The 22,648-nt window shown below is 48.8% G+C and overlaps 1 protein-coding gene across 1 annotated transcript; it reads right to left on the bottom strand.

Moving 5' to 3' along the window:
- Positions 1 to 1,899: 1,899 nt before the first annotated feature.
- On the bottom strand, positions 1,900 to 22,429 carry ALG9 (ALG9 alpha-1,2-mannosyltransferase). Its single transcript, XM_053997080.1, is given in 16 exon segments — positions 1,900 to 2,321; positions 6,171 to 6,301; positions 8,733 to 8,862; positions 9,843 to 9,990; positions 10,786 to 10,915; positions 13,509 to 13,663; positions 15,149 to 15,271; positions 18,840 to 18,945; positions 19,059 to 19,146; positions 19,441 to 19,576; positions 19,968 to 20,056; positions 20,854 to 20,924; positions 21,156 to 21,290; positions 21,534 to 21,672; positions 22,247 to 22,378; positions 22,380 to 22,429. Coding segments are annotated over 16 exon segments (1,884 nt in total). The 3' UTR covers positions 1,900 to 2,200.
- Positions 22,430 to 22,648: the final 219 nt, after the last annotated feature.

Below are 22,648 nucleotides of genomic sequence, written 5' to 3'. Positions count from 1 at the left end.
TGAAAAGGTGTTTGCAGCCTGTTGGATCTGTCATGTTTGACACTCACCCAGTAATTCACCTCCCCAGCAGAATTCACGGGGTTGCAGCACAGTGAGGATGGGAAAAAAGGAAAATAAAAAGGTCCCGTGGTTTGTTCTGCCTTGTTCTCCTGAGTTTCACAAAATGGACAAGTCAGACCACCCATTTCTCTCATAAATTGCTGTTCCCTCTCACCTACTTGGGCCCAAAAAAGTGAGTAAGGATTGCACCTGATCCTCCTCAATGATCCTCCTCTCCAGGGCTGTCACTGCTGGCAAGGACAAGCACAGCCCTGGATTTCCAAGCACTGCCTGTTTACTCACAGAGCAAACTCTTGCTGTATTCCTCTGTAAAACGTTGATAACTCCCAATTATTGCCAAGTTATCAGTTCCCAACCACCACTCCAGAAGAGGAATCCGAGTGGAAAGAAAGGTGGAGCAGCCGCAGTGGTTTCCAAGGGGTGTTTTACTGCTCTGCTCACACCACACACGAGGTGAGGGCTGGCACAGGGGACTGCTGCAGTCACTGCTGCAGCTGCAGCTGGTGCTTTGTGTGAGTGCAGCTCAGGGGTGACAACGCGAGGGAAGAGGCACCAAGCAGGGCAAGAGTTTTGGTTTGGATTTAGCAGCAGCAGAGAGCCCTGTGTGTGAACTTCACTGAGGGCAGAGCTGGCAGGGGGGAGGTGATGAACAGACACAGAACCCTGGTGGCAGCTCTGCCCTCCCCAGCCAGCACGCCATGAACACCTCAGAGCTCCACAGCTGCCACTTGGGAAGGTGAGACCTGCATTTCCCCAGGGATGGCACGACTTAGACACCAGCCTAAATCTGAATTTAGGCTCAGCTTCCAAGTGCTGCCCCAGGGAGGGGGGCACAATGGGATTCTCCATGGTGTGACCAGCCAGGCTCCAGGCAGGGCACTGGTTGTAGCACAAACATTAAAAAACCCTTAATGGGATTCAGAACCTCCTCCTGTTTCTGAGGTTGATGCTATGATTCAGCCCAGCCTTGCTGCTCATCCAGCTCCTCCTGCTCTGTCCCAGCAGGATCAGGTTGGATCACAGCCTTCCCACCCTGCTGAGATCTGCACCCACCACCTGAACCAACACATGGATCCCCAGAGCTTTTCTGGATCCCAAAAATCCAAATCTGCTCCACAACCCAACCACAGCCACAGCACGGAGCAGGTGCAGAACTTCCCTCTGCTCCATCCCATCCCATCCCATCCCATCCCATCCCATCCCATCCCCACAGAATTCCAGGGATGTGAGTGAAAACAGCTCCCTCCATCCAGCTGGTGATGCTGCATGTTTAAAAATGGAAATTGAACAAGCACAGCACTGCTCTGAGGCATGTTGGACCCACGTAACACATCCTGGCTATTCTGGGAAACAGAACTGCAAAAAAAAACCAAAAAAAAAACTGGATTCATCCTTCTCCTCACTGGATGATTCCAGAATTTTTAAGATGCTGAAGTCTAGAGTTCAAAGGATCTTGAAAAAATCATTATAAATAGCAAACAAACACTTGGCTTCACAGATAACACAAACACTGATCCCATTAAACACATAATTGTCCCAGTTTGTTTTTTTCTTCCCAAAAGCACAGGTTTATCCCTGGAAATGTCTCCTGGACAGAGCAGCTTTGGCTGTTCCTCTGTGGTGTTTCATTCCTTGAGGCTCAGTGCATTCCAGTTCATTGTCAGTCAGGTGTTTTTTCCTCCTTTTCCCCTTGGAAAAGGAAAATTTCTAAGCTTTGTTACCTGAAAAAAAAAATTCCCTGGGTGAAAGACAGCAGCTGAGGACAGCAGAGGGGTGGGTGGGGGAGAGCCAGAGAGAATTTGAGCTGGATTCTCCCAGATTTGCAGCCTGGAGCAGAACTTGTTTTATTTTCCTTTTTTTTTTTTTTTTTTTTTTTTTTTTTTTTCTCCTCTCTGGCGTAAGAGGGAACACAGGGAGCAGCAGGGATAACCCATCCACTGCTGGATTTTCCAATGGCTTGAGGCAGAGCAGAGCCTGGCAGAGGAGCAGAGGCTGCCAGAGCTCCTCGGGGAATCCTCCCAGCACCGTCCTTCACACAGGGAGCTGCACGTGGCTCAGGGGGGCTGTCCAAGAGTGCCCGCAGATGCTTTGGGTGGTTTTGGTTTGTTTTTTTTTTTTTCGGGCCGGCCCAGGTGTGTCCCTAGCCTCCCATTTTCCTCCTGGCTTGCCTCCTGCGGGATTTCAGGATGGTGTAGTTGGCGTAGCGCGTGTGCTGCTCCGACAGCAGGGGGATGTAGAACGCCCGCAGCAGCCGCGAGGACCTGGAAGAGCAGAAAGGGAAAAGCAAATCGCCCTTCAGTGCCCAATTCTCTCCTCCTCGGTGCCACCGGTGCTCCCTGGCACCGGTTTAAGAGCCCAACCATCCATTCCCAGCAGGATTGAGGGGGAAAGAGGGCAGGGAGGCAATTATTGAGAATAATTGTGAATTGTTGAAATTACTGAAGGAAATTGAATGGAACTGTAATTACTGAAAGAAATGAAATCCCAGATACCAGCAAGCAGGGGGACTTGGGGGTCACACAGCCCTGTCCTTCGGGGCACTGTGAAGGTGAAGGGCTGCGTTTCCCTCCTGGATCTCCTCTCTTCCATCCCATCTTTCTGGCTGCCTTCTCCCCCACACCTCTCTGAGAAGCAAAAACCAGCCTCGAGGCATTTTGAAGTTTGGCTCTTGAGCCGATCTTCCGTGGAAATATTGAATTACAGAGGGCTGGGCAGCTCTAAAACCCACACTCACCCCATGCCCAGCCAGTGCCGGGAGCTGGCATTTCACAGCCTTTCATAAACTGGACCAGTGGAGCTCGGAGGGCTTAATGATGTCTGGGTGAAATTAGCACCTTTGATTGGGTTGCTAATTGCTGGAGCTGTGCTGGCTGAGCGCATTCTGAATGAATGGATTCTCTCACTAATGGCACAGCCCGGGTTTCAATGTGAAGTGGACAAATAAAACGTCCTTCAGCAGCAGCTCTGAGCTTTGTGGAGCTTCAAAAATCTGAGCAACTCATTGAAATCGGGGCCGAGGTAGAGTTTTGCTTCCTCAGCTTCTCTTCTTATGTCTTTAAGATCACTTGGATGGGAAAATATCAACCCTTGCCAGCCACAAGTGTCACCCCAGTCACAGAAAGCTTGGAAAAGCAGCAGCAGCAGCTCTCAGATTTGGATTGAGTGCTCAGGGATGGCACACTCCTGCTGGTCACTTCAGCCCCACCTCTGCTGCCCTGGACATCCAATCCTAGCAGGTTTTTTTTTTTTTCAGCAGAAAGACAAATTGTGTTTTGTTTGCTTGCACTGGAGATCTTTCAAAAACGCAGCTGAAAAACAAAGGCAGGAACTGCCACTGGGAGCTGCATCTCCCCAGGGACTCCCGGGGCTCCTGCACAGCCTGGCTGGGCCCAGCTGGGATCAGGCAGCTCCTGCACCCTCACGGTCCCCTCCCAGCTCAGAGAGAGGGAACCTTCACCTCCTGTCACCTCTGTGTGTCAGCTCAGCCACCTCAGACAGCAGATGGCACATGGAAGGGGCTGGGTGACAGATGACAGGGAATATATTTAAAGTTCTATTTGCATTTGCTGCTAAATTTGTCCCCCAGAGACGGAGTGTGCGGAGCCTTCATCAGCACTCGGCTCCCAGCAGCAGGAGCCAGGCTGGGATTGCTCCCAGCTGGCTGAGCAGGCTCTGTTTTCCCAGGGGTTTGGGGCTCTGAAGGAGACACTGCTGCAGGACAGAGCAGCTCCCAGTTACCCCAGCTGCAACCACAGGGACCCCTGAGCTCAGCCTGCTCCTGCCTGAATTCCAGAAGCAACTCAAAACCGACTCTGGTAGTGCCAGGGGAAGCTGCTGTGGGATGGAAGGAAATGCCAAGTGAAGGTCTTCCAGTCCCCCTTCCCAAATTCCCAGAGTGAGGTGGAATGGCAGCACTTGGACACCTGCAGTGGTGAGAGATCCCTCCTAAAAGTGCATTTTGTAACCTGAGTTTGGTGAGAGCTCAGAGAGAGGCACGAGAAGAGCAGGGAATGGCAGGAGGAAGCTGAACTCTGCCACAGAGCCACGTGGGCAGGTCCCAGAGCCACCTGGGTGGGTCCCAGAGCCTCTGGGCGGGTCCCAGTGCCACAGGGGCAGGTCCCAGAGCCACCTGGGCAGGTCCCAGTGCCACCTGGGCAGGTCCCAGTCACAGGGGCAGGTCCCAGTGCCACCTGGGCAGGTCCCAGAGCCGCCTGGGTGGGTCCCAGTGCCACCTGGGCAGGTCCCAGTGCCTCCTAGCCACAAGAAGCTCACGGTCAAAGCTCTCTGAAAACCCTTTAATGTTTGCACTTCCTCTGGAGGTTATATTCTGTACCAATGCACACATTGCAGAAGTAATTCAGCTACTTTAAAAACAAAAATATGGCAAACAACTGGAGGAAAACACCATTAAAGGGAACAAGACAGCCTCTTATCAAAGCAGGGTAATGCTACGCTCCAACAAGGTGACCCAATCATTAATTTTGCACTGAGAATTTTTATTTTTTTTATGAAAAACCCAAGTGTTTGGAGCAAAGAGACAGCTCAGCCCTAAAGAGCTGGAAAATATGTGCTCCTCAGAGGGGAGCTGTGATATATTTCCCCTTTTCTGTGCCAGATTCGGAGCGCTCAGCCAATATAGAATTAAATGGACCTTGGCAAAGCAGCTTCCTGAGGAGCATAATTAGCTGGTGGCTTGGAGTGCTCTCTAATTCAATTAGCAGCACCATTTATCAGAGCCAGCTGAGATTTACATTTGCACTTGCTGACGTCAATGGGAGACTCGCAGCGAGCCCCAGAAGCCTCCAGTGCAGCAGGACTGAACCGAGCTGCTGGGGTCATTGATTGCATTTATTTCATTTATTTTCACACAAGAGCTGCACTCTGGGCTGAGCTGGGGAGGTGCTTGATGGGTTTGGGTGGGTTTTTTTGGGTTTTTTTTACCCCTTGCTCTGCAACCACTGAGCTGCAAACCTGAAACCTCAACTGGGCTCCAAAGATAAAGCGAGCAAGATAAAGCAGCTGTAAGAACACACAAATTCTTTAAAGCAGAAATGCACATTTAAGGGCAAATCCTCTGCACAAGGAGTGCCTTTGATGCCTCAATTGCCTCATTAATAAAATTCATTGGCCACCTCCTTCCCCCTTCCCAAAGTGCTGCCCAAATGTAGCAGCAGGTTCTCCTGGAAAATACAGTTCATGGAAGACCTTGCCAAGGAAAGCTGTTTGTGTCAGCAAGCTGGGAACACCAGAGCTCTCCTGGGAGCTGCTCAAACATTACCACTCCTTCCCCCTGCTCTTCCCAGCCCCACTCCCTGCAGGGCCCAAGCACCAGGAAGCAATCAGGTCTCTCATGGAAAACAGGAGGGCACTGAACTCTGGGTTTGTTTCTTACAGAGGTTTTTCCAGTCTCTGTCCTGGGGTGACACCTTCGTGAGCAGAGCTCTGAAGGGCTAAATCAGATCCCTGTACAGCTGAGGGGGGTTCCTGTATTTGCAGGAATGTAGGAACAACATTCCCAGTTTGACAACCCTGATCCCAGTCCCTGGCAGCCTGGAGGAGAGCAAATCCCAATCTCTGCCTCTCACAGAGATTCCTGGCCAGACACTCCAGCAAGGTGAGCAGAGAGCAGCACAACCTCTGCAGAACAGACTCCAGCAGGGATCTCTTCCATGGATCTTCTGGTGCCTAATAAAGGTGTGGCCCTGCTGACTGCCTCCTCTCTCTGCCAGCTTTCATAACATTTTTCAGAGCTCATTCCCTCGGATGATTTATACCTGTCTTCAATTTGGCTGGGACAAAACAGAGTGAGGAGTCTCCTGGGAGGAGGTGACATCCACCTCATTTCTTTGGAAAGCAACCCCAAAAAACATTGCTTCAGCTGGAAGCTTTATAAAGAAATTCTTTATTTCTTTATAAAAATACTCCTTCTCACCACCCTGCTCACAGAGTTTCACCCTCTAAAGCAACTTAGGTCATAAATTTTGCAAGCAGGAGTTTGACAAAGGCTCCACTTTGCTGGGAATTGGATTTCAAGCTGGCGTTTGCCCATGGATCTCTCCTCCCTGCCCACTTTTGCAAAAATCCCTCCCTCTCCAAAGTGCAAGTCCTACCTGGAAGCGTCAAGGAATGGCTTGTAGGCAATGGTCACCCACTCTTCTTTGTTGGAGGAGTACCTTGGCTCCCTCGGGGTCTCTGTTGCTGTGTCCAAGTCCACCAGGTAGTGGCATTTGGAGATGTCAATCTGCAGGAAGACAGACAGTGCTGGGCTCTATCTCCTGGGGTTTGCTCCTGTGCTCATTCACAGCAGTCCAAAGAGGGCTGCATTCCCAGCAGCAGGTGAAATGCTTCGTGCACGACACAGGTAACGTAATTTGAAGGTTTTCAAGCAAAACCTTTGTGGGAGAGCACATTATGAAACCTCCTCCTTCCTGCTGGGAATCCTATGTCTTGTCCTGCCTTACTCCCTCAAACTCTTCCTTGAGGGACTTCAGCTCACTCTCCCACAAAATTTTACTGCCAACTTCCTTGGCCACGCTTGAGATCCCTTTTCTGAAGCACCTTTGGGGTTTAATGTAACAATTTAGGCTGAAAACAATTTAATGAGGTGGAGAGCAGATGGCTCCGTGGCATCGCAACTGAGTGGCAAATGAAATCACACCACAGGAAACGCAGCTGAGGATGCTGAATCCACTTCTTGCTCTGTGTGAGAGGAACATTCCAGGCCCTGGGAGAGGCTCTGGCTCATTAGCAGAAGGACTCCCAAACCACTAACCAAGCTTTTCTGGAAATTATGTAGAACCATTCAGAGAAAGACAAGTTGCTGCCTCAAGGACCTCACTTGTCTCATCCTAAATGCTGCCCTAAAAGGGCTGGGACTCCAAACCCCAGGTGCAAGCCATGTTTCCCTAGCACCTTCACATGTTAGTGAAGCCAAGCATGATATTCCTCCTGCTCTGAGGGCAAACACGGCACCTCTGCATTGATTTTGGGATTTACACAAGACTTGGGTGATGCACAGACCTCGAAATGAAAGAAAGGAATGAGTCTTAGTGAACAAAGCTGCGAGGGATTTCTAAATTACATCCTCTCCTCTTCTGTTCCCCTTTCCTTTTCCTCCTCCCACTCTTTCTTTATTTGATACCACTGCTCTGCCAGGTGGAGGAGAGCTAAATTGGGTCCCATCCTGACTGACAGGAGTGGGAACAGCCCAGAGCTGGAGCTAAGGGCACATCTGCTGCCGCCATGGGGACTGGAGGGTGTCAGAAGTGAAAAGAAAGTGCTTGAAATCCCCTTTCTCTGGAGGCAGCTGCTGTTAACAGCTTTCAGGCCTGATCTGCTGGTCCTGCTTGGATGTGTCTTGGGAAGAAATAATATTCCTTATCTCCTTCTTAGCACTTTCAGAGACAAATGCACCTCCCCAGCCGGGCAAGTGCCAGGTAAGTGCAGCTCAATGTGATCAAGGAAAGAGAGATTGCAAAACCAGATCAAATCACTCTTTCCCCAGTGTCTCATAGCAACAGGAACACTGAGGTTCCCTCTTCCATTTCCAAGCAGAGCAGTAATAGCTACTCACACCTGAAACAGTGAGATCTACAGCCACTAACTGGGTTTCATCCATGGCTCACATAATCCTCCTGAACCATTTGTTTTCTCCCCTTTAAATGACCAACAGCCTCGTGCTATTTAGATTTATCCCCTCTCACAGTCCTGTCCAATCCTTGCTAATTATTTCTTCTGCTTTTTAAAAATCTGAATATACTCACTAAATCTGAGGAAAGATCTTGATCTCTTGGTGTAATTAGCAGGTCAAAAGTAAGAGTTTTAAGCCCCTGTTTAATTTCTGATTTCTGAAGTGCTAGGCCCTTGAGCTTGCATGAGAAATAACAAAGTTGTAGGGTGACATTAAGGAGCAAGCATGAAACAAAAGTGTGTTTTGCTCTATTAGTCACAGGCTGTAGCAGCCAGCTGTCTGTGCTAAAAATAAGCCCCAGTTAAAGATTTCATAAATTAAATGCACTGCAGCAGACAGCTCCTCTCAGGTGGGAACACGCCTCCTTCCCATTTCCAGTAACTGCATAATGAGCCTGGAAATAAAGAGTTTTAACCCAGAAGACTGCCAAGATTGAACCTGTTAGTAATTTTAAACATGCTAGCTAGCAATAATTTTAAGGCATTCCTATGGGTGCACTGGTTTTGTTTAGTTCAACCAGGAAATAAATCAGTAATACCAATATACATTATCTAAGCTGATTCCCACTAATGCAATTAAGTTCCAAATTAAGTTCCTCCTCCTCAGTTGAAAAGATGATGAATAGTTTTATATTTAAGAAGAAATAAAAGAGGAAAAATTCAGTTCCTGCTCAGTGACAATTTTCTGTGGGGGACTTCAAATTACTCATTCCTGTGATCACATTAACACACTACACTAAACCCAAAACTGCAATAATTAGGAGTTCTTACTTCTGCTGCTTCTTTTATTACCATTATGTCTTCAAACTGGCAGATGAAAGGCAAACAGAAGCCACTCACAAGAATGGGGAGATTTCCAAGTGCTGCAGAGGGACCATTTTTGGAACTCCCGGGAAACAGAAATGGGGAGATCCACTCCGAGGCATTGCATTAATTGAAATTACCCAGCGAGGCAAGGGAAAGGAAGCAGAATAAATCCTTACATATCGAGAGGGCTCCTCCTTGTTCTGGTCGTTCATGTCCGTGGGAATGCTCCTTGTGGCCATGGGCCCCTTGGCAAAGGGTTTGGGCAGCTGGCCCCGGAATTCCGACAGGATGAACTGGAGCTGCCAGCTGCAGGGAGCAGGAAAAACACTTTGTGTGGAGAGCACCAAAACCAGACCCAAGGACATCATTCCCAGCTGCACCAGAGCTTCCCAGGAACTTGTGGCCAGCGTGTGTTACCCTGATTTTTAGAAGTTTTATTTTATAGTTCTTTTGGAAGTTTTAAAGTTCTTTTAAAAGTTTTCCATGCCTTCTGATGTTTCCATATTTCTAGTGGAGTTGTCACACAGTTCATGTAAATAATGATTGTTTTGCATTCTTCCTTGTGGGAGGAGAGAATTGATGGACTGTTGGTTTGACCAGTGTGGTTGGAGAGGTGGCAATTCCATCCTCCAATCCACGGTCACCTTTGGAATTCTATATATTGTGAAATCAAAGATAAAATTAGCTCTTCTTTTTCTCTTTTAAACTTACCAAGCTTCTGTGCATTCATTTCGTGTCCAATACCAACAAGTGTGCTGATGAAAAGCCTTCAGAATCCTTTATCTGCACACTTTAACACTGTTTATGACACTGCTGGTGACAACAGAGATCCGAGCTCCTGAGGGTTCCCCATTATCCCGCCCCTCATTACTGTGCCCCTCGTTATCCATCTCACCTAATTGCACCTCTGCCATGTGTTGTTATTGGACACGAAGTAAGCACACAATGCTTGGTCAGTTCAAAGGCTAAAAAAGAGAGTGTTTTATTTGAGATAAATATTTGAGATAAATATTTTATTATTTCTAGAATTCCAGAGGTGACCGTGGATTGGAGGATGGAATTGCCACCTCTCCAACCACACTGGTCAAACCAACAGTCCATCAATTCTCTCCTCCCACAAGGAAGAATGCAAAACAATCATTATTTACATGAACAGTGCGTGACAACTCCACTAGAAATATGGAAACAGATCAGAAGGCTGAAGGAGTTTTATGAGATTTAAAAGAACTGTAAAAGAAAACTTAACACTTTTTTAAAATCAGGGCAACACCCATGGAAGCACTCACTTGTCTGGCAGGAGGAAGCTGCTGGGGAACCTGTGCCACTCCTTGCCCACACAGACATTGACTGGCCTCCCCTCTGGCACCGTGTGGATGCTGGGGTCAGTGGCAATCCTGTGGAATTCCGGGTACAGGTCCAGGGGCCCGTGGTAGCCTGTGGGAGGCAGAACATCATCGTTAAGGTTAAAGTAAAGAGGGGTATTTAATGAAAGCCTACAGAAATTTGTTTCATGTATAAATTTTTAACTGGTAACTCACTGAATAAATGAACTGGTCTGTGCTAAGAAGTGGATGGATTCAAAGCTTCCCCTCCTACCCTTGGTGTCCCTACCAAATTTATTCACATTTCCCTGTCCTGGCTGTCAATGGCCACCAAAACCCCCAGAAATACTGATGAGGTGGGAAGGCTCTGATTCCAGGAATGTCCAATCCATCTCCATCAAGGACTCATGCACCTAATTACAGAATCACAGAATCACAGAACAATGAGGTTGGAAGAGACCTCTAAGATCATCGAGTCCAACCTATGCCTTAACACCTCAACCAGACCACAGCACCAAGTGCCACGTCCAGTCTTTTTTTAAACACATCCAGAGATGGTGACTCCACCACCTCCCTAAAGTTTTTCAAGTTTTACACAGGAAAGTGCTTTTCCAGGTGGGATTATCTATTTGAAAGCTGCAGTATCTGCTTTAATACCCGTCAGGTTTTAGATCAGTGGAGTTTACTGGTGGAAGGTGAAGAGGATTTTTAAGTGATGCAGTTCTGGTGATCCATTCATACAGATCTATGAACGAATGTATAATCAATAATTAATTCATGGTGACCATCAGAACTTATTCCTTCCCCTGCGACAACAACACCCAAACTTCTCGAGGCCCCTGATTTGTACAGCACAACTTTTGCAGGCCCTGAGCCTGAGAGCAGAGGGCAAATCTGAAATACCAACCTTTGAATAAGGCAACAGAGCGTGACAGTGACAAAAGGCCAAAGAGGAAGACAGTCCCCAGGGCCAGCCAGTTGGAGGACACTGTGTAGTGCTCCAGGCGGTAGCGCTGGAAGATGAAGTGGTAACATTTCTCAGGGAAGAGATTAAAAAAAAAAAAAAAAAAAAGAGACAATATGAAGTTACTCCAACTCTGACCCGTTCAGCAAAATTCTCATTTTTCATAAAGCTCTTACAACACTGACCCGCTCAGCAAAATTCTCATTTTTCATAAAGCTCTTACAACAGTGCATCCCCCACCAGATCTCTGGGCTTTTTAAATTCAGAGCCATCAAAATGCACAGAAACTCATAGGGTTTAGTCGTATTTAAGTGATAATTTGGGCTATTTCAGCTCTTTTCCCTAGGAAGGTCTCTGGACCTGAAGTGCTCTCTCAAGGGCTCCAACCATTCAGCAAAATTCTCATTTCTCATAAAGCTCTTACAACACTGCACAACACTACAACACTCTGGGCTTTTTAAATTCAGAGCCCCTGCTCACCATCAGGTCTGTGATTTTCTTTACTTACATAGTCCTGTTAAAGGGACTGTTGCTCATAATGTCCCAGGTAAAACACTAAACATATTACACCTACAGAATATAATTCTTTGTCTCTGTATTGCACAGCCTACGTTTGACAGATCAGTCATTGCTTTTAGGATGCAGCTAGTGAAAGAGAATGCACAGCCATGAATGTGAAGTCACACTGCTGTCAGGAAACTCAGAAACTCATAGGGTTTAGTCATATTTAAGTGATAATTTGGGGTATTTCAGCTCTTTTCCCTAGGAAGGCCTCTGGACCTGAAGTGCTCTCTCAAGGGCTCCAGCCATTCAGCAAAATTCTCATTTTTCATAAAGCTCTTACAACAGTGCATCCCCCACCAGATCTTTGGGCTTTTTAAATTCAGAGCCATCAAAATGCACAGAAACTCATAGGGTTTAGTCATATTTAAGTGATAATTTGGGGTATTTCAGCTCTTTTCCCTAGGAAGGCCTCTGGACCTGAAGTGCTCTCTCAAGGGCTCCAGCCATTCAGCAAAATTCTCATTTTTCATAAAGCTCTTACAACAGTGCATCCCCCACCAGATCTTTGGGCTTTTTAAATTCAGAGCCATCAAAATGCACAGAAACTCATAGGGTTTAGTTGTATTTGAGTGATAATTTGGGGTATTTCAGCTCTTTTCCCTAGGAAGGCCTCTGGACCTGAAGTGCTCTCTCAAGGGCTCCAGCCTGGTTGCTCCCAGGTGAATCAGACAGCTCTGCAGAAGTTCCCTGCACAGACTCACCTGATTTTCCATGCTGGACTGAATTCCTGCCTAACACAAGCTCCATGACCCAGATTCCCAGAGTGACCTCTGGTTGTTTACCCTGCCTGCACAAACCACAGCTTTGAAGTGGGTAAAACACCACAGAGCACATCTTGCAGCCAGCTTTAAACACAAGTCACTCTGCAACTGATAAAAGAAGAACTCATAAAAGAAAAACTGCTAAAAAGAATAACTGATAAAAGAAAAACTGATAAAAAGAAAAATTGATAAAAGAAAAAATGATAAAAAGAAAAACTGATAAAAGAAAAGTCCTTTAGGTTTGGGTTTTTTTCAATTAAAAAGCCTTTCTGGGAATAGCTAGGAGGAAATACATCCAGTCCTTGGCTTGGTCCCTCCCTCCTGTGCTGCAGGAGTGGTTATTCACTCCCTTCTCTCAGCTGGTTTCTGTTTCTCTTGTCCTGTTTGCATTTTTCTCATAACATCCACATAGTTTGGAGGGGGAGAGTGACAAGCTTGTCCTGCTGGTGGGCAATCAGTTCCAGATTCTCAGCTGGATGCTCCATACTGGGCAAAATGTCATCAAACAGTGGCAAAATATGCAAGAGATGTACACAAAACTTTCCTAAAGCCATATTTACAATAAAAATAAATTAACGTTGCTCTGTGATGTTCTGAGAGCACAGAGGAATTCTCAGTCAGAGCCAGAAAATTGGTGACATTCCAAGCTGGATCCTGTGTGAAGGCAAGGACTGGAACTCATGTGGGAATGAATGGAGATCCAGAGAGAGAAGAGCATCTGAGCCAGGGAAGGATGAGGGATGGAGGGGCGGGCAGGAATTCCAGCAGTGCTGCACAGCAGGACAGAGGAGGAACAGCAGGATGAGGCCAAACAGCTGGAACAGGCTCCAGCAGGAACTCCTGGCTGCATTCCTGAGCCTTTTTAACAGCAGGAGATGAATAACTCTGAGCTTTGGGAAGGTTTATATCAGTCTGTATTAGTGCTTTGCTCTGTGAAGTGTTTCAAGTGATGTTTACTAAACATCCAGTTTTTGGCTCTTCCAAATGTTTGATGCAATTCCCAACATTTAAACGAGATCCCTTTGCCTTTTTTTTCAACCCAGTGAGGGATTCCTTCTGAAACACATCAAAATGCATTTCCTACACACCCACATTCCTGCCCTTAAAGCTGAGCAGCCAAGGAAGCACAATTCCATCAGCAGGTTCCTGAACCCTCAGGGAATCCCTTGGGTTTTGGGTGGTGTTGGCACTACAGCATCACAACTCCAGGAATTGCCACTTAGGACTGGAGAACAGCTCAAAGTCATGAAATAATGGCTGGGAAAATATTCTCAGCTATTTATTAAAATTTAGAATTTACCTGAAGAGCAGAGAGATTTACTAAAATTTACTAGAATTTACCTGAAGAGCAGAGAGAGCCACAGCACCAGAGAGACAAATGAGGGGATAGATGGGGAAGAGAAATCTCTCTTCTTTGTGGGGCTGGCTGAAGAAAATCAGGATCCAGATGTACATGGGAGCCAGGGTCAGCCAGTAGGGACGGCCCAGATTCTGAACTGGAAGAAACAAAACCTCAGCAAAGGAGTAATGCAAGAACTCCTTCTCTTGCACAATCCCCTCTCACACCCAGAGCCCACTCTGGAGCCCCAAACACGCCCTGCTCTGAGCACCCCTGTTGCTAAAACCCAGGTAACACACCCAAACAGCAAGCAGGGCGTTTTCCTCAGAGGATTTTTTTGCAGATTCCTACAATACTGACAATTCCAACGGCCTTAGGAAGAGCAAAAGCAGAAAATGAGTGTCAGTGGATCCACCAAGACACAAAAGCCATCAGGAACTGCCAGGTCTGAAGAGGCAGACAGGAGTGCTGGGTTTCCTGCAGGGCACTGTACACACAAAGATCAGAAAGGGCCTCCTCAGGAGCTCCCCTTCCCCTCCCAAAAGGTTGTTTAGAGCCTGAAGTTTGCCCAACCTTCATTGCCTCGTTACAAAAATAACACCAGGAGAGGTCTCTCAGGCACCTTCTGCTTAACAGAGGAAATAAGCGATTCAAAAATAACAACAATTACCCTGAATTTCGGTCACACTGAGGAGGGCTCTACACTGCCTGACAATTTTCAGTCCCTTTCCTACCCCCTCGCTACTCCCAACAGCAGAGTTAGGCAATTAAGCCAACGGCATTTCACAGACAATAGGAACAAAGCACTTGGCAGAGTCGCTCCTGCTGTTAAGTACAAGAACACCAAGTGAACAGCAGGAAATCTTGCATTTACAGAGCTCCTACTGAGCTTTTACTGCTGTCTGAGAGTTTGTCACTCACAGCCAAGGAACAGATACAAGCAAACACCCCCTAACATACATTTTCATCGAGGATTGTGTTACTGTTTGTGGGAGTAAAAAAAAAAAACAGAGAGAGAGCAAAGCACTGACTGGACTGATGAATCTGGAGGCTGCTGCAGAGCCCTGATGAATTTTCCTTGGGAAAACAGCAGAGGAGAATTTACACTTCCCCTCCGGAGTCACTTACAAGTGTCATGTGTTCAAACTGATGTCATTTTATTCAAGAAAAAGCCCAGTGTGAAGTAGGGAATATTCTGGTTCCTCTTTTTTTAATTTTTTTTTTTTAACTCTCAGTATATCCACACCCACGGGGACACTTCCCAGAGCATGGGGAGCCTGGCAGGGCTCAGTCCTGGCAGCTGAAAAAATCCACAGTGCCCAGAAGAGTCCAGCTTCAATGCCAAAAGGTCTCTACCCCTTTCCAGCTGCAGACAAGGTGGGAACAACACCAGGTACAGCTTCTTCCCCTTTTAGGATTACTGACTGGGCCATTACCAATGCATTAAACGTCACAATGAAGCTTAGGAACCACACACCTTGTCAGACTTGCTTTTTTTAACACATTTTTCCTCTTGAGGTGGAGGCAAGGAGCAATACTGAATGCTAATGAGCTCCAAAGGCTTTCCCTGCTCCCAGTTTCACTTCCAGGAAAGAAAAGCTGCTCTTTGGCAGGCAGACTCTGCCAGCTGCCCTGCACTCACCACGGAATTTCTGCAGCAGACACTCCATCAGACAGGTCAGAGGCAGCACGAGCAGGGCCAGCACAAAAACCACATTGAAATTCAGAAAGCCATTGATGAAATAGAAGTACCAGGGTTCTGTACCTAAAGGGTGAGAAAAAAGGAAAAAAAGAGGTTTGAAACACAAGCATGGATGGATGGAACAGCAGCTTTGGTCCTTCTTTGCCTGACACAGCCCACCAGAGTATCTCACACCCACACCTGCCCAAGAAACTTCATTGTCTTCCTGCTCAGAAATTATTTTTCTCCTTATTTTTTCACTGGGGGTGAAAAATAGTCAGTATTACATTTGCTGCCCATGAATCCCAGAGCACTCCAACAGCCAGGAGAACGCTGTGACACAGAGCTCACCCTTGCATTCAGAAGGACAGCAAGGAAGGAGAGGTGGAAACTTGTAAAACTGGGAAACTTGACCCCCAAATTCATTATTTCTTTCTAACTGCAGAGGAGTAACACAAAACCACACAATGTCATGTAATTCTGGAGTGAGGATGTTCATTCTGGGCTGGCAGGAACAGAAAATGTACCAAAAAGGATTAAGAAGGAAAGGAGTTTGTATTCTCACTTCACCCCAACGAAGACTGCCACGAAATGCTGGTTTTGGTCCCTCCTTAGACTCAGCACTATTTAAATGTCCCAAATTCAGCCTGTTCTGACACAAACAGGAGCCAGGCAGCTCTGCCTCCACACTTGGGAACTGGCTGCAAGCTCTGGAGGATGTAAACTGAAAGAAACTCCAGTCCAACTGTCATTTATTTAGACTCTTAATTCAGGATGCTTAAAGCCCTTAACAATGAGGAATGCCAGTTCCCCTCCACACATTTCCCACTCTCTCAGTGTGATTAGCTCAATCAGCCAGTAAATGACACGCGGGGGCTTTAATCACTGCACTGTTGTGACATGTGTCACATGCCACAGCAATTTCCTGCAATCAGAGCCACTTACATTGGGTCCGTGTTGAAATTAATCAGACAACTGAATAGCAGCAAGGAAAACCCGAAAGCTCTGCAGCTCCTGCAGCTAAAAAAAAGGGGAGAAGCTGCACTGGGAATGGCACAAACATGGCACTGGAGTCACTGCTTGGCCAAGCAGCTTGGGTTTATAGAGGAAACCCTGAGTTATTAGCACTGAGAGCAAACAGCAATTATATAAATAAGTTTTAATCTTTGAAGGATAAGTCCAGGGACCATCCTGTCACCTTTCTGGCTGTGATGGCAAGCAAAGGGAATCCACCCTGAATTCACCTCTCTCTGCTCTGGTTTCAGATTTGGCAGCCTGGGAGTCAGGAGTGAAGGACACTTTCTGAAACACAACTCCTCCACAATCCAAATACAGCCCAGATAACACTGCTAATAAACAGATCAGCTGCTCTGAGGCACAGCTTTCACAAAAAAAAAAAAAAAAAAAAAGCCTGCTTGCTCACATTTTTTTGCAGTGTGACTGAATTGCAAAAAAAAACCCAAGCACTGAAGCCTCCCTCCTTCTCCAATAAGGGATTTTCTTCTCTGTGAGAGGGTAAAAAAAAAAACAAAAAGGGAGAAAAAAAGAGAAGAGAACAGTGCACAGCAGGCAAAGAGCACCAGGCTGGCTCACTGGTGACGCAGCCACTCAGAGGCACTCAGGCTCAAAGCCTCCCAGGGCAAAAGGGTTTTTATTCCTGTTATTCTCGTGGTTCAAGGTGAACTGAGACAGAACTGCAGCCTCAAAAAGGAACGACCTCACTGCATGTGAGAAGTCCTGGCCCAGAACATCATCTCTGAAGCAGGGAGGGACACTGAGAACTCTCCATGCTCAGGGTAATGGGAATATGCTTGCAGAGCAGGAGAGGAGATGGAGAATCCTGCAAGGATCCACATCCCCAGAGCTGGGCAGGTGTGGGATACAGGAGACAGAGTGGTGAAAGCAGGGGGAAAGGAACACCCAGGCAGCTCCTGACATGGGAGTTCCATGGGGAAAACAGCTGGAAGCACTGTCAGACCCCCAGTGAGAAAATGCTTTGAGCTCTGAGGTCTGGGAATGGCCCCGGGAGCAATTCCAGAACTCAAAACTCAGGAGTGAATCAAATTTAGCCACGCTGCACCTTGGCCACAGGAATGGTGAGGGCAGCTCAGGCCAGAGCAGGGCAGCTGTAGAAGAGGTTCAAGACAAGGAGCCCCACCCTGGGCTGAAGCCTGAGTGCAGGAACTGCAGCTGGCACAGTGACTAAGCTGCAATAATTTGGTCATGAGTCACAGCCCTCATTCTGATTCAGTGCTGCTACAATGAACAGCCTGCTCGCTGCACTCCCTTTATTCTCACTCTGTTCAAGGAGCAGGGCTCCACAGAGAAAGGTGTCACATGAACAGCTCCAGCACGTTCCACCCAAGCTGAATAAAGCTTCCCAAAGTGGGACAAAACTTGGGTCACAAATTATGACTTCTTAGAATATAATACACAAAAACACCCCAAAGCCTCAGAATCAGGGATATACTCTTGGCAGCTATTTTCCCTTGGCTGTAGAAACCTAATCACTCCAGGGAAATATTAACTGCACAGACAATATTTATGTAGAGGGAGCATATTGCTAAAGACAGAAGAAAAACAATTAATTGAACCTTGTCTCAAAAATACTGCAGTGCTTACACTGGAGATGATCTGGGCTGGTGACTCTGCCCCCATCATGTGAACGTTGGGAAATCCCAGCTTCCAAAGCCAAGAGGGATTGGCCAGCCTTTCATCTCCCCTGGCAGTGTTATTTTTCCCCAGTGTTTTGAAGCTCTCTAAACACACAGCGTTGTCCTGGCCACACTGCATTGAAGAGCAATTCCAGGCAGGCTCTTTTACTAGCCCGAGGATGTTGTATGAATGTCACTGTGAATAAAACTCTTCAGGACAGATTGGTCCCTGGAGGCTTCTGGAAACAACTCATGCACCAGTGTGGAAAAGGTCAGGCACAAGGCCCTGCCAAAAGCTATCAGAGACAGAGCATGGAGTTTACTTACACAAAACTCCCAGCCCCACACTTCAGAGCGTGGCAGAGCAGCTGCTGTCCTGCTGTGCCACGGCACAAGTGACAAATCACCACTCAGCACCACCCAAAACAGCCCCAGAACAGCCAAGCAGCACTGCCAGCTGCCAGAGAAAGCCTTGCTGCTGCCCACCACTGCTGAGCCCTCCTGGAACTGTCCTCTGGCCTCAGACAGAGCACAGAGATGGTGCAGGGATCCTCTGCTCTCTGCCAGCCCTCCTGAAGCCCTGCTAGAAATTAATTTCCAGCTCTAGAAGTGCAGGATATGGACAGAAAGAAGCATGGATTCTGCACCATTCCTCACTTTCCCAAAGTTCTGCAGCCTGACTGTGAGGAGCAGCAGCCAGGAACAAGATTCAAGCTGACAAACACACACAGGCCACTTGTGCACAGACAGTGAGACACCTCCTGGCAGCTCCACTGGAGTGGGAAGTGAACAAAAGCAGCACAACTTCCAGCCCGGAGGAGCCGGGAGCGCATTGCCAGCTCGACAGAGACATCCCGTGTCCAGAAGCAGCAGCTGCAGCCCTTGGAGCTGGCAGGCTGCTTTTGCTTTGGGGCACGGCAGAAAAAGCACCGCCAATCAAGGGCCAGGGTAGCCAGAAAAGCTCGGGCTGCCTCCCTGGCTTGTTATCCCAAACTCACCGTAGAGATCAGGGCCGTGGGGGGTGAAGACGTTGTACAAAACGATGTTGAGAGGTGCCACCACCAGCTTCCCATAGTAATAGCTGTCCACCACCACCAAGGGCACCTGGAAGAAAGTAGATTTTAGTTAAAGTGCCAGCAGCTCCAGCTGATTTTCCTAAAGGAACTCATCCCTTCTATTGCCATCCATTCCCTCTCTGTGTTGTTGCAGGCACTCACCAAAAACAGGATCAAGGACACCACACACCAGTTCAGGAAACTTTTCCACCTCTTCTTCAGGATCAACAAGTCAAAGGCAATAGGAAGCCTGAAAGAGAGACCAGCTGTCAGCTGGAGGCTTTGAGAGCCCCACTGCAGGTTCTGCTGCCCCTTCAAAGCAAGAGACAGAGCCACCACTTCACTGGCCTCTGCTTCTATTCCAGATTCATCATCCAGCTCAGGTTTTACTGCTGTTAATGCCACGAAATCTGCCCAAACCTAAGTTGTTCAAAAGCCAGGAAGCCTGTAGCAATGATCCTGGGCTAAGCTGGCAGCTCAGTGCCTGCTGGTTCTCCCCAGCCAGGTGAAAAGCACCTGCCAAAGGGCAGGAACTGCTCCTTACCCCAGAGCTGCGCTGAAGGGCCAGCCCAGCAGGGCTCCAGCAGCCACCCCCAGCACCGCCACCGAGGTCCTGTCCATGTACCAGCCTGTCATGGCCACCACCGTGGTGTACATGCAGAAACTGCTGGGCAGGAAAGCTGCAACACAAAGGGATTAAAGGTCAGAGCAGCTTCCCCACACTTCACCCGACACCTGCAGCAACTGTTTTACAGAAGTCTTACAGTGGCTGGGAAAACAGGTACAGCCAGCCAGAGGGGACAGCACGCACAGGCAAAGTGCCAAAGTGTCAGCCTCCTTCCTTAGAACAAAAGAGGTCAAGGAAAGCAGGCCAAGAGGCTGTTTAAAAGGCACAGCATTATTAAAAACAGGAGGCAGCAACAGAAACAGGCCTGGGAATTGTAACACGGAGAACAAAATCTGAATCGACGCTTATTCTGTCACGAGAATACAACAAAGAGCACCCCGGAGATGGGATTTTCTTCTCTCTCTGGACCTGTCTTTGTTAGTGCCAGTGCCAAGCCAACTCACCTGCAGAAGCACAGAACATCCCCGTGCTGAGCACTAGGAAGGCCAACATCAGCCTGCTCACGTGCAGCCCAAACTTCTTGCACACAGCCCTGGGGAAGCAGCAGAGAAACAGGTACCACAAAATAGCCTCAGGGCAAGAATCAGCAGCACCAAGGCATGCAGAGCCACAACCAACCCATGGAGCAGCCTGAGAGCTCTGAGCTGGGGGATTCCCAACACTCAGCTCTGCCTCTGCCTTGGGATTTCAGACCCTGAGTTACACCAGTGCAAAACTCTGGATGGGGCCTGGCTTCTCCCAGCCGTGCTTGTGCAAATCTCAGGAGCTTGTGGCTGCACTGCTGCACACACCCATCCCTCTGTGATCCTCACCCCTCACAAAAAACCCATCGTGCAAAAAAGCCAGAATACTGACAAACAAAAAAACTCATGCATGGCTGGAAAATCAGGAATCAAGAGGCAGCAGGTAAAAATAAAAATCCAATGTACACAAGATAATTGCATGTTAGGGCTACTGACTTTAGTGGCTGTAAACAGCACTGGCAGAGAGATTACAGACAGCAGCAATCAATGTGTAACATCAAATTCACTGTGATAAGCAAACACAGCACCAGACTCTCGTCAGCCTGCAGCACTCCCACCCTGCTTGCTGCCAGCAGCAAGAAAACGAGTGGAGTCAACAAAATGCTGGAGTAGAGGTGTGGGTGGGAGATCTGGGAGTGCAGTTGTGTCCTAATTGTGGTGTTCTGACCAACATCTCAGCGAGTTATCAGGAGAACACGTATTTTCTCATCTACACACGAGCCTCAAAGCCTATTTCCAGTGGCAGGAACTGTCCATGGCACTGACACTGCTCCCACACATCCCCTGCAGACACTCTGACACTCACTTGTAGAAGTAGAGCTCACAAACGCAGCTCAGGAAGGCCAGGAAGCATCGCAGGAAATAGAAGATGAGAACCTAGCAGACACAGACAGAATCTGAATGAGGCACAGGACACAAAATGGGCTTCTAAAGCATCAGGGGAAACGCACAAACCCTGGGAAATCCTTACAGGGAGGTCAAAGTTTGTCAACAAACCAGTGTTTTATAAACATGAAGTCAATTTCAACACCAGACAGGACAGCTGTTTCCCACACACTAAATGTACATTTCTTCCTCTCAAAAGCAGCTTCCACACACAAAATTTACCTTGTTGGTTTGCAGGACCCTGGCATGGAACCAGGCTGGCAAGGCATGGAGCCACAGGTAAGCATAGGAGCGGATGGCGTAGGCTGGAGAGTACTCCCATGTCTGAAACCCCTTCCCATAAATGAGGTAGTGTGTCTGCAACAGAGATCAAATAAATAAACATGCAGCACACCAAGCAGAGAGTTTTCCACTCCCCGCCTCTGAATCCCAGAGCAAAATATTTCTCATTGAAACAGAGGGATCAGCACAAGGTTCTGAATAAATCTGCATTTGCACAAGCCAAGTGGAAACGGAAACAGAGAGCACAAGGTCCTAAATAAAGGGGTATTTGCACAGGCCGAGTACAAACTGCCAATGCCGAGGGCAGGAGGGACTCACCGGCTCCCAGTAGTTAAAGGTCTCGTCACAATCCGAGATGTTGCTCAGCAGAGCCGCACAGAACCTGGCCGAGATGAGACACTTGAAAGCTGTTGATCCTTCAGGGGCCCAGACGTGCCCTGCTTTGCTCCCGGATGATCTAATCCAAAAGGGGTGGGAGGAGAAAAAAAAAAATAAATAAAACAAAATTACAAATATCTCAGCAAGGAGATCCAAGGCTCACAAGGTGACAGCGAGCAAAGGGCTGAGTGTGGCATTAGGAGGGATGCCAGTCCCCTCACAAGGCAGCATCCCCAAAGCAGCCAGGCCGGGGGATGCTCCGGCACCGTCCCCACAGCACGGACTGGCGAGTAAACCCCGGCACCGGTAGCCCCGGTAGCCCCGGTGGCCTCAGCAGCCTCAGTAGCCCCGGTAGCCCCGGTGGCCTCAGCAGCCTCAGTAGCCCCGGTAGCCCTGGCAGCCTCAGTGGCCTCAGCAGCTCTAGCAGCCCCGGTGGCCTCAGCAGCCTCAGTAGCCTCGGTAGCCCCAGCAGCCCTGGCAGCCCCGGTGGCCTCAGCAGCCTCAGCAGCCCCAGCTGCCCCGGTAGCCCCAGCAGCCCCGGTGGCCTCAGCAGCCCCGGTGGCCTCAGCAGCCCCGGTAGCCCCAGCAGCCCCGGTGGCCTCAGCAGCCCCGGTGGCCTCAGCAGGCCCCGCTCCGTCCCCGGCGGCACGCACTCGTTCCGCGGTTCCTCGCTGCCCGCGGGCTCGGGCCGCCGCCCCGCCGCGTCCCCGCCGCCCGCCCGCGGCCGCTGCCGGGCCCCCTTGGCGGCCATGCCGGGTACGGGCAGGCGGGGCCCGCCGGCCGCCGCGGCCGGGCCCGAGCAGCTGCGGCAGCGCGGCCGAAGCCGCCGCCGCCATCACGGGTGTGGGCAGCGAGCTCCCTGCGGCGGCGGGAGCGCGACAGGGACCGGGACGGGGACCGACAGACGGACAGGGACCGACAGACGGACCGGGACGGGGACCGACAGACGGACAGGGAACGACAGACGGACCGGGACGGGGACCGACAGACGGACCGGGAACGACAGACGGACCGGGACGGGGACCGACAGACGGACCGGGAACGACAGACGGACC

The sequence above is a fragment of the Vidua macroura genome, chromosome 22 (genome assembly GCF_024509145.1).
Source record: "Vidua macroura isolate BioBank_ID:100142 chromosome 22, ASM2450914v1, whole genome shotgun sequence".
Lineage (NCBI taxonomy): Eukaryota > Metazoa > Chordata > Aves > Passeriformes > Viduidae > Vidua > Vidua macroura.
This window is presented reverse-complemented; position numbering and strand designations above follow the sequence as displayed.